General features: G+C 32.2%; 1 protein-coding gene across 1 annotated transcript; it reads left to right on the forward strand.

Moving 5' to 3' along the window:
* The first annotated feature begins 7,158 nt into the window (after positions 1-7,158).
* On the forward strand, positions 7,159-7,926 carry LOC136843527 (uncharacterized). Its single transcript, XM_067112060.1, has 2 exons — positions 7,159-7,168; positions 7,478-7,926. The coding sequence occupies exons 1-2, from the start codon at positions 7,159-7,161 to the stop codon at positions 7,924-7,926; spliced, it is 459 nt and encodes a 152-aa protein (XP_066968161.1).
* Positions 7,927-13,148: the final 5,222 nt, after the last annotated feature.

The raw sequence follows: 13,148 nt of genomic DNA on the forward strand, positions 1-13,148 counted from the left end.
ACAGTATTTCAACTACATTAATCAAAGTAACGTACTTTAATAGTGAACCTTTTACAGACTGTTTAGAAAATATTTCAAATAAAATCTAAGTAGTTTTATTAATAGCACTTCTAGTTAGGGAGTGATTATGTGAAATTTTAGCCATTTTTATTCATTTAACATTTATTTTTCTTCACCAAGAGCATTTTCCATTTCTCTCTCCCCTCCCTATACATTTTTATTCCACTGCGTTTATACAAGTAGGTTCAATGAATAATTTCCCCTTCTACATGTTTTTTCGTTTCCAGTTATCGCCATGGATCTTTTCTCTTTATTTCTCTTTTCTGTCTCCTATTTTCTACCCAATTTTCTCCTCCCTTTCTGCTATCTTTTGTCAGAAATTAAAAAAAAAAAAAAAAACTGGTATCCTTTCACTTACCCCTCTTTCGTTTTCCCTTAGTCCACTTTTTCGCTTTTCCTATTATTCATTTTTCCTCACATTCATTTTCCTATCGCTGGTATTGCCATGACCATCTTTAGGTACCCTTGAACATTTTGATTCAGTTCTTGATTTTTTAGCTCACTTTCTTACTTCTTTTCCAACTTTCTGTGTTTCCTTTATCTTTCTGTTTTCTTAGATTGGTCTCCCATTTCTTTCACTTTATTTCACTTCGTAACCTTTCCAGTACTTGAATTGTATCCTTCTTTTTCACCAGATTCGTCTCTCTTTTGCATTCCTGGACTAGAATGATCCATGTATGCGAATAAGGTTGGTTTCACCTTATTTGCTGACATGGATTTCTTCATTACTCTCCTTTCAGTCTCCTCCTCTTTCTCTTCTTCACTATTCCTCTCAATATTAACAAAGGTAAATTAGGCCAATCGAGAGAAAGACTTAAAGTTGCATTGTCTGACGGCCGATAAGCTTATGCTTTAGGTTATTTTGAGATTTCGCTGTATGTCTCATTTCCTGACACAGTGGGAAGACTTCTGTTCAAATGAAATGGAGAATAGACAACAGGATATTTGAAGAATGAATCGGCAGGATGTGATGAAACTTGACAGATATGTTTATCCGGACACCTTTTATGCGTGATTAACTTTTCGGGAAAATTTGGCTAAATTCGAAGCCAAGGGTGAGTTGCAGACTTTACGCGATTTAAATCATTTTTGCCTTGTCTAATTTTTGGCGACACTGGTTTGTAAATTGACCAACTGTAATGGTAATCTTATAATAACTGCAGTAAACATTTAAACGTAAGGTGCAAATCATCAATTTTCAAATGCTTCAAAGCCAGCTGTCTGTTTGTGTGTGTGTGTGTGTGTGTGTGTGTGTTTTTTTTTTTTAAAGGTGGGAAATTATAATAGGTGTTACATTCTATTAATGTTATCAAGTTTCTCCGAAAAAGTACTTAAGATTGAGGTTAAAGTAGAGCTGCTGCAAATATTTTTTAGATAATTAGGAAATATATATATATATATATATATATATATATATATATATATATATATATATATATATATATATATATATATATATATATATATATATATATATATATATATATATATATATATATATATATATACATACATGCATATATAATCATCTATATACATATGTGTGTATATAAGTAAATTTATATCTAACTTTAGCAATATGTATGGAAAAAATATGAAAAACATGTAGTCTGGCGTACTACAAAATGGAACTCTGAGAAAATTTAGTTCAACTGGGAATAGACCTAATTAACCGAAATGACAAACATCCCCGCGAAAATTAAATTCTTTCACTAGTCGTTGCCCTTATTAACACCTGATTAAAATTTCAAATGTTATTTAAATGAATTCCTGGCATTTCATTCTGTCATTGTATGACATCTACATATGCAACATTGCTTCATGAATACCTGTCGTTGTTTATTGGTATATCTATATATACATATACATACACACACATGTATATATATATGTATACATATATATATATATATATATATATATATATATATATATATATATATATATATATATATATATATATATAGATACATGTGTGTATGTATGTATGTATGTATATGGCAATTTAGTTAGGCTACACTGCATAATTTTTAATGCATATATATATATATATATATATATATATATATATATATATATTTATATACATATATATATATATATTTATATATATATATATATATATATATATACATATATATATATATATATATATATATATATATATACATATATATATAGTATATATATATATATATATACATATATATATATATATATATATATATACTATCAGTATATATTAATATACATATATATAGATATATATTATATCTATCTATATATATATATATATATATATATATATATATAGAGAGAGAGAGAGAGAGAGAGAGAGAGAGAGAGAGAGAGAGAGAGAGAGAGAGAGATGAAAAACTTAAAAACATTGGTTAGTTCCGGCTCCAATGAAAACATCTTTCCGACAACACGTACATAGTTATTTATGACATCACAATACACGGAATAACTTTGCTTAATAACTTAATGCCAAAGTAAACCCAAGTTATAGATTGCTTGAAACTAGAGGAAAAAAGTTTCTAATGTACGGTCATAACAAAATCTTTAAAGTAATATTCACCAATGTATTGGAGTTCATATCGTTGTACACATAACTAATTCATTTCTATTAATGTATTCTTTGCGAGTGTATATCCTGTTACAAATCATCAGGTCATTCTATGCAATGTAAGAGGATTTATGTATGGTGACAGCATCACCATATATATTGCCAAAGGAACAAAAATTTAAATACTTTCTTCTTGCCAAAATGAAAGAAGAGTTGCCGGAGGTAGAATTCGATATAGAGATAAAAAATGACTGTTGTATATTTTTTTTTTTTATTGCCTGAATTACAGAAATAAACTGATTTTAGTGTAGACAGAACACCTACCCATAATTACACTTGTGTACGATTTTTTTTTTTTTTTTTTTGCTACAGAAACACATAAACAAGTCAGTTTTCACAGAAAGCTTTAAGAACCTTACATGAATGCTGCTCTGGATATAATCATGACGAAATTGATGTCATTTATAGATTTCTTGGTTGATAGCTATATTATTACAAAATCATTCTTTTATAAAAATAATACTTATGGACGTTATGTGACAATTGGGGAAGATGGACAATCATCGGGAAAAAAATAATCGAAAAGCACAAAAATGTACAAAATATGCGCAAAGGAAAAGTGTAATTTTTTTTATTTTATTTTAGTACGCACTATAATGAAATTAACTGGGCAAAAATTTTAGAAGTACCAGCAATGTTAACGTTTTAGGAAAAGCAATAATAATAATAATAATAATAATAATAATAATAATAATAATAATAATAATAATAATAATAATAATAATAATAATAATAATAGACCTTTAGATGAAGCAAGCCACCTCCCGCATAAATAATAATAATAATAATAATAATAATAATAATAATAATAATAATAATAATAATAATAATAATAATAATAAACCTTTAGATAAGCAAGACACCTCCAGCATAAATAATAGTAACAATAATATTAATAATAACAATAACAATAATAATAATAATAAACCTTTAGATTAAGCAAGCCACCTCCCGCATAAATAATAACAATAATAATAGTAATAATAATAATAATAATAACAATAATAATAATAAACCTTTAGATTAAGCAAGCCACCTCCCGCATCAAGGATCTCTCCTCCCCAAAAAGTCACGTTCCAGTATCATCAAAACTCCATTGCTTTGTTGTCACTAATGATATCCAACTAAGGTCAAGGTCAAACGTAACTTTTCACGTCATCTAACCAAGAAACGTAGAAACAAACAAATGAAAACCACACTAACAACGGAATCTCTTGGGCGGATGCGGCGTCATAGTGATAACAGCTGATAAACATTTTGTCGAGTTTTCGTATGTATATATATGTATATCTATATATATGTGTATGTATATATATATATATATATATATATATATATATATATATATATATATAGAGAGAGAGAGAGAGAGAGAGAGAGAGAGAGAGAGAGAGAGAGACAGACAGAGAGACTACTGGTCACTTTTGACCAGATACGTATGGCATTGCAATAACCAAAATGCCCTCTTAACTTTTCGAATTACCATGTCTATGTGACGTCTGCCCCATGCTTCGAACTGCCAAAATTAAGAAACGATTTGTTGTTCCTCAACGTGCATAAAGTTCGGCTATTAATATATGATGATTCTAAGGGTTGTAGTAGACTGGCTTCTGTGTTAAGCGTTGTAAATTGGTTCCGCGTTGAAAATTGGTAACCCCCTTCCTTAACACCTTGCAGAAGGACGTCCATTGGAGATCGTTTTTTGTGTATGTTGGCATGAAGACAAAAATATCTTTTGTTGCTACTAAAAGAAAAATACATCCCTGGCTAAAACGGTATTGTAAATGGCTCCTTCGGGAAGTTAGCATGACCGCTGTAAGTATTGTTGAATTCCTTAAGCTTCCTTCGGAACAAAGAACTGAACCGCGTCGGTCTAATCTTGTTGACCCTCGGGAGCCATTTTTCTGTCCCTCATGAGTGAGGAATCCGTCTAATTTGGTTTGTAATTGACCCTTAAGTTGCCTTTATTGTTGAGGATTAAGCTGTCCCTATCCCAGCATCTTGACATTCACCACTTTCGAGATATCACAGGGCATAAACTTTCTCTGTCTTTGCTAATAACATTTGCTTGGTAACTCCCCAAAAACAGCTTCATCTATTAGATTTTTGTTGTCTTTTTAACAATCACATTTAAATCATAATCTATGATATCAGAAAGTTTGCTTTTAATATACAAGTTGTGATCGTTAATAATAATAATAATTCGTTGAAAAATGCGGGACGGTGCAGATTCCTTAAATAATTATGACAATAAGAATTTTTGCATCACATCCATAATGAAGGTGTGTTATGATTTAATATGCCACTCTTGTATATATATATATATATATATATATATATATATATATATATATATATATATATATATATATATGTGTGTGTGTGTGTGTGTGTGTGTGTGTATATATATATATATTTATATATATACGTATATATATATATATATATATATATATATATATATATATATACATATTTATATATATATATATATATATATAAATATATATACATATATATATATTATATATATAATATATATATATATATATATATATATATATATATATATATATATATATATATATATATATATATATATATATATATATATATATATATATATATATATATATATATATATATATACATACATTTTGGAATCTTTTAGACTGCAAATACGTTGTGATTGCATCATTCATATATGGAATTACATCCTATCTCTTTCATATGAATTGAATTTGTAATCAAACCTTTTCCATTACATATCAAAGCAACTCCCATCACCAGTTACGAGGATTCGACGGTTGTAGGTAATAACCCATTCAGATAGCAATTAAAATTAGTGGGAAAAAGTATAAGTTCAAAATATGATTTTACTCTCACAATGAAGGTTATTTCGTTCCCTCACCTGGAAATGCAAACTATAAATCCATCCGTTTCATATGTGTACTAATGATCAATCATTGCGATAACTTTTCCAAACGCATACAATCGTTTAATATTTAGGTTCAATATTCACAAGTGGTATTGGACTTCCGAACGAGCAATGAATATTCCTGTGTAAAAATATATATATATATATATATATATATATATATATATATATATATATATATATATATGTGTGTGTATATATTTATATATATATATATATATATATATATATATATATATATATATATATATAATATATACATATGTATGCATATATATATATATATATATGCAAATTATAATATACAAATTTCGTTGAATTCTATGGCTTTTTGATTGTTGATCAACTTCTTATTGATTTTTGACAATATTTTCTGAATCTTCTACGTTCTTCCAAATTCAGTTGATGGAAAAAAAAACGGAGATTACGGCTAATTTTGTGGCTTCATTTTTATCCTTCATTGTCACGAAAACATCATCAATATACCTCGCGTATATGCGTGGTTTTTGATGACTGACAAAAGTCGTTGTCTCGACGTGGTCCGTGTAAATGTTAGCAAAAAGGACTCGAGTGGGGACACCATTGCTATGCCGTCGCACTGTCTAAATATGTCACCTCTGTGTGAGAGGAAAGGGGCCTCTTCAGTGCATGCTTCCTGCATCGATTTTAATGTCCTCTCCGGTACTGGTATTGGTTCGCGGTCGGTGTGGTATATACGGTTGACTATCAGGTTGATTGTCTCATCTACTGGCGCGTTTGTGAACAAACTCTGCGTCGAGAGAGGCCATATCTTCTTCTGGCTCTGTGCCGTGGAGTAAATCGATGAATTCTGTGCTCGATTTTACTGAGTATTTTGATGGAAAGTGTGGAGTTATAATTTCATTGAGCGTCTTTGCCAGTTGGTAGGTGGCCGACGTTATTTGTGAGATTATAGGCCTGATGGGTTCCCTGTCTTATGTGTTTTTATCGTTCCATAGCCATATCCCGGTTTAAAGTCACCAACAGTTTTAGGGAACTTAATCTCATTTTGTATTTTGTAGGCATGTTTTATAAGGCGTAGTACTTTTGTCTTTAATTCATTTGTTGGGTTTTTACTGAGAGCTTGGAACTTGCTGGTGTCATTAAGATGTTGTCAAGTTTGGTGTTGTACTCACTTCTGTCCATTATGACATAGACAGCGGCTTTATCTCCTCAACGCACGATGATGTCGGTGTTCTCTCGAAGTTCTTTCGCTGCTTGTCGTGATTCGGGGGTGAGGGTTTTGCTGTGATCATTCACGCGTGTTCGGTTGGCTTCTCCTATGAGTTCTGGGATGCATTCTGGTTTTATTTCTATTTGGTCTTTATTATTTAACTGTTCTAAGTTGTTTATTAGACACTCACTGCTTACACGCTAAGACATCTGGTTGGATTTCCTAATGTAATGACAATTAAGGCCCAAATTTGATAATTTCTTCTGGTTTTCAGTCAGGGGGAGCTGTGATAAATCAACGTAACCCTCTTTGCTTTCACTGTCTTTCGCTGTTTATGTCATAATGGACAGAAGTGAGTACAACTCCAAACTTGACAACATCTTAATGACACCAGCAAGTTCCAACCTCTCAGTAAAGACCCAACAAATGAGTTAAAGACAAAAGTACTACTCTTATAAAACATGCCAACAAAATACAAAATGAGATCAAGTTCCCGAAAATTGTTGGTGACTTTAAACCTGGATATTGCTATGGAACGATAAAAACACATGAGACAGGGAACCCATCAGACCCATAATCTCACAAATAACGTCGGCCACCTACCAACTGGCAAAGAAGCTCAATGAAATTATAACTCCACACTTTCCATGAAAATGCTCAGTAAAATCGAGCACAGAATTCATCGATTTACTCCACGGCTCAGAGCCAGAAGAAGATATCGCCGCTCTCGACGCAGAGAGTTTGTTCACAAATGCGCCAGTAGATGAGACAATCAATCTGGCACTCACTCGTATATACCATACCGACCGCGAACCACTACCAGTATCGGAGAGGACATTAAAATCGATGCTGGAAGCATGCACTGAAGAGGCCCCTTTCCTCTCACACAAAGGTGACTTATTTAGACAGTGCGACGGCATAGCAATGGAGTCCCCACTCGGAGTCCTTTTTGCTAACATTTACACGGACCACGTCGAGACAACGACTTTTGTCAGTCATCAAAAACCACGCATATACGCGAGGTATATTGATGATGTTTTCATAACAATGAAGGATAAAAATGAAGCCACAAAATTAGCAGTAATCTTCGCTTTTTTGTCCTTCAACTGAATTTGGAAGAACGCAGAAGGTTCAGAAGATTTTGTCAAATTAATAAGTTGATCAACAATCAAAAAGCCATAGAATTCAACGAAATTTGCATACATTAAAAAACTTTGCCTAAAAGCATATATATATATATATATATATATATATATATATATATATATATATATATATATATATATATATATATATATATATATATATATGTATGTATATATATATATACTGTATATATATACATATATATATATTTATATATATTGTATATATATATAATATAGATATATATTAGGTATTCACCATATACCTGATGTAAGTAGTAGAAAAAACACATTTGACTGTTGTTAAATTTGCACATGAATGTGATGGCAGATTCCCAATCAAGGTGTGAAAGGTTTAGAACCTCAGGGACAACCAGCCACGAGAACAAAAATGATAATTCCAGGCAGAACAAAAGCCAATTAAATAATGATATGCCCAATTTTAACTCTTACGGATTAGCGGGAAATGGTAATTTTCGTTATTCACCTTGAGCTTTGATTTGGTAACACGTGTTTAATAAAAATGTATGAGTTAGCTCATTTTTTTTCTATTGATTTACCATTTTCAGGCACAAACACTGACAGAATTATAAATAACCTTGAAAGTATTACATGATAAGAAATATTTTATATATGTCTTTTCCTTTCTCTTGAATCCCAGTAAATGGATGGTTTTTGCTGAAAGAAGTGACATTAAATGTCTATTGGAAATCATTATTAGCCATTTTTTTTTTTCAAATTTAGGTGGGCTATTCAATAATAAAGTACAGAAAAGTATCCGAGAGTGTCGGAGAATTTTAACTGATGGTTTTGCATCTAGAGTTCTTCAGAAAAACACAGAGTTCACGTCATCATTCAACAATAGGCATTGATTTGGAGACAGCTCGGTGAATTCTGGTGTTGCATTTGTATTTTTGGCAGTCTGTTCCAATCTCTCCTGATAATTAGGGTCCATTTTCAATTAATTTTATAAAATCACTGGATACGCTTTGTGGTGCTGAGAAGATATGCCAGTCATGTCTCATAACATTCTCTTCCAAAAGGTCATTTGAGATCCTGTCGCCAAGTTTTATGTGACGTATTTCATTAAGCAAATGAACACTGAATATTTCCCATAACATATCTTCCTATCTTTTGCAAATTCGTTGTAAGCGTCATGCGTTCAACAAATATAGCCATTCGTCTCCATTTATTGCACGTGCATTATGAATCACCTCTTCTGTGTCCGTTACCATATCCCATGTCCTTTGCATATCAGATTTGTCAGCGTCATTTCCGGCAGATCGTTTTGTCTTGATATGTGCCCCATCCTGTCTTACACGAAAACAGAAGGATGCATACATCCCTTCGGATTTGGATTATCGCATTGTTGTGTGTTTCTAGGGAAGGTATGCCAAGGCGAGCAGAAGAAAAGCCGAATCTCAAATATCACCAGTAGTCACAAATGCGTATTTTGTAAGATTAATGTATGCGTAAGTTTTTCAAATCTTGTAGCCCAAAAACTTTTTGACTAAATAAAAACTTATTCTGAATTAATAGAAAAAGGCTCTGATTCTTAAAAGCGCTAGTAATTTCAGCATTGACAGATATGAACATTCTGTGAAACAGTAGGACAAATTATAACACGTTCCAATAAAAGTAAACGAAACGGCTCATACGATAGAAAGAATTATCGGTATTTTTTTCTTTTTGGTTTCTATCGGTCTCAAATATTTAGTTCTGTTAAGTTTTACACTCTTCTCTCGAGTCCTTTTGCTCTTCAACTTCGTCAGCTAAACAACCCGTTATCAGAAACTGCAATTCATGACAGCAATAAAACATTTCGTTCCATTCGACATTCTTCAAGTGAGGTAATTGATCTAGATGTTAAGTAAAAATATAAGAAAATTAAATTCAAGGCGAGAGAGAGAGAGAGAGAGAGAGAGAGAGAGAGAGAGAGAGAGAGAGAGAGAGATCTTAAGATAAGAAATGTCAAAGTAGAGAGAGAGAGAGAGAGAGAGAGAGAGAGATCTTAAGATAAGAAATGTCAAAGTAGTTATGGTAACCCTGATAAAGCTTTAATTTCGTAAATCATCTTGTATAAATATGATAAAATATAACGTTTGGCTGGAAAATACAATAGAAAGAGGCAACAGACGCCAAAGAAAGTAAAATATAAATCAATTAAACGATTTAACGACAAAGAAAATTATTGCCAGGCAAAAGCAGCACTTTTAGGTAGAACAACAACTTCTCTCAAGCTACAAAGCATCAACATCCTTAAAACTTTTAGGAATTATTTTCCAAAGCTTTGGCCTAAAGAGAATGAACTTTTTGTGGCAGTGACCAATATGACTTTGACACGTATAAACATAAAGTGGATCCAGACTCTGACGTAAGAGGTCAGGGTACTAAAAGATGAATTATTATTATTATTATTATTATTATTATTATTATTATTATTATTATTATTATTATTATTATTATTATTATTCAGAAGATGACCCAATCATAGGGCACAAGCTTACAGGGGCCTTTGATTTAAAAGAGTATGGTGTTCATTAGGAAGAAGTAAGAGGAGGTAAAGGGAAATACAGAAAGAAGAGATTCCACCTGATAAAAAAGAAAAAAAAATTAATAAATCAATAAACAGACAGAAATGAAAGGGTATTAAAATGCAAGGAGATCAGTATTAGGGTAGTAATGCATCGCACCTTCGCTTGAACTTTTAAAGTTCCAATTGCACGACATCCTGGGGGAGACTGCTCCACAGCCCAGCAGTGTGAGGAATAAAACTTTTGGTTCTTGCTTAGGGAAAAAGTCTTTCGAATATGGTTTATGTAACATTTTCAGTTGCTGAACAAAAAACACTTTAGGGACAGTTGTTTTGTAAAAATAAAGGTCGTGGAAATGTAGTAACATGCAGAGACCTGGAAACAAATCCAACAAGTAAAAAATGCGCCGAAGTTCTTCTGCGCAATCGAGTTTTCTGTACAACCGCTACAGCGTATAATCAAGGCCACTGAAAATAGGTCTATCTTTTGGTGGTCCCGGTATAACGCTGTATGAGCCAGCCGGGGCCCATGAACCTTTAACCACCGGCCTGTGGTGGCCGCTCCTATATAGTTGCCAGACGCACCATTGTGGCTGACTTTAACCTTAAATAAAATAAAAACTACTGAGGATAGAAGGCTGCAATTTGGTATGTTTGATGATTGGAGGGTGGGTGATCAACATAACAATTTGCAGCCTTCTAGCCTCAGTAGTTTTTTAAGATCTGCGAGGGGACAGAAAAAGTGCGGACAGAAAAAAGTGCGGACGGACAGACAAAGCCGACACAATAGTTTTCTTTACAGAAAACTATAAATGATGAGCCCTAAAGGTCTGGAGCTCATTGAATTAATGCATTATTTAGGCAGAGCTGGATTATTTGTTTTTCTGGTGCAGTATAAACGTTTTGTTAAGCCCTTAGCTTTTAAAGAGATCTGTGCCTGGTGGCATGTAAAAATTACCATTGTCATTATCTTAATACCTCAAATTTAATCGCATTCTTGACTACGAGCTATGTGTACGGAAGTCTTGTTTCAATACATATTCTCTTTCAAAAGAATTTCAGCATATTCGTTAACAAACGTTAGCATAAGTCACATGGTAAGGATTAAGGGTGGGATTTCTATAATGTTATATATTGTTGCCATGTGGAAATTCTTCTTTGGCCACCTTTCAAGGTCTTTCCTGATTACTTTCATGGACTGATTAGCTGAGCACTTGTGTCCAAGTTATTCCCATAACCATTAAGGAAGTAAAGTCAAATATGAAAATGGTAAAAACTCGTGGAAAGATAAAACCTTAATTTTAATGGAGAAAAGATTACAACACGCAATAGATGTGTGACTGTTAATGACTAGGTTGGGCACAGAATTGAAAGAATTATCCTTAACGAATGGTTAATACATAAAAAGGAAACAGTGTCTTGTAGTCATTTTCCACAAGTGTTTTAAATATTATAATTACATTTGACATATATATTTGGTCTTCAGTGTTAAAACGACAGATATTGAAACTTTCTTTACGTTTTTTAACATCAAAACAGAGCCACAGGTGTTGTGTTCCTATTTGCAAATCGGCAGTGTTTACACCTAATTCAGAGAAATGGTATCGTCTTTTGCAAGCTTAAACTCGAAAATCCGTCAGTAATAAACAACTTGTGTTCAGTTCATTTACAGTGCTGCTAAGTAACCTGTATATATTGTTGTTCACTAATTTACTACTGAAATCACTTTGTCGGTATTCAACTCAAATCACGAATGAATTAAGATTATCAAACTAATTCTGACCAATCTTTGTTTTAAAGGGCTACTAAACATTCTTTTTACTTTGTATAGTAGTTTTCAAAGGCAACCCCACAAATTGCCCTGTTAAGATGTCCTCTGTGACATATGTCAATGATCACTTTAGGTTTTTTCCTGCGTAGCCAACAAAGAAATTGGTTTAACTTCGATAAGAGAGACACCCAAATCATGACGAATGGTCGTATGGAGCGTTTGTAGGGAGAGAAGGAAAGTGTCTCCTCTCGCTCTTGGCGTCCGAAATCCTAAATAAAACAAATGTTCCAGCGAAAGCATTGCGGAGAAAAGGCTGTGTCACATATTTTACTTTCGAGGGATTCCAGACGGCTGGTTCTGTATGTTTGGCTTATGGCGAAAGTCCCTGTTCAGCGGTTCTAGGAGCCATGAAATGAATAAAGGAATGTTTGCTTTCCACTGAGGGTAAACGAGGAAGAACAGTTAACGTGTAGGCAAAATGGTTTGGAAAACTGGATTATGAAGAAATTATGATCTTTTAAGGATTAAGAGATAAGTATGTTGCCACCTTCGTGGTTTAGCTACATTCTTTATTTCCTCTTTTTCTTTTCCTTCTCTGCTTAAGGTGTGGACTCATGAAAGAACATTTTATGTTCATATATATATATATATATATATATATTATATATATATATATATATATATATATATATATATATATATATATATATATATATATATATATATATATATATATGTGTGTGTGTGTGTGTGTGTGTGTGTGTATGTGTGTGTTTACAAATCTTAAAGCAATTTTTGCTTATAGTTGCTCTTTTGTAGAAAAGTGAATTCTATGCATAAGTATTTTAGCCTACCCTTTTGGTAGAAACATGTTGAAGATATT

The sequence above is a fragment of the Macrobrachium rosenbergii genome, chromosome 11 (assembly GCF_040412425.1).
Source record: "Macrobrachium rosenbergii isolate ZJJX-2024 chromosome 11, ASM4041242v1, whole genome shotgun sequence".
NCBI classification, from domain to species: Eukaryota; Metazoa; Arthropoda; class Malacostraca; order Decapoda; family Palaemonidae; genus Macrobrachium; species Macrobrachium rosenbergii.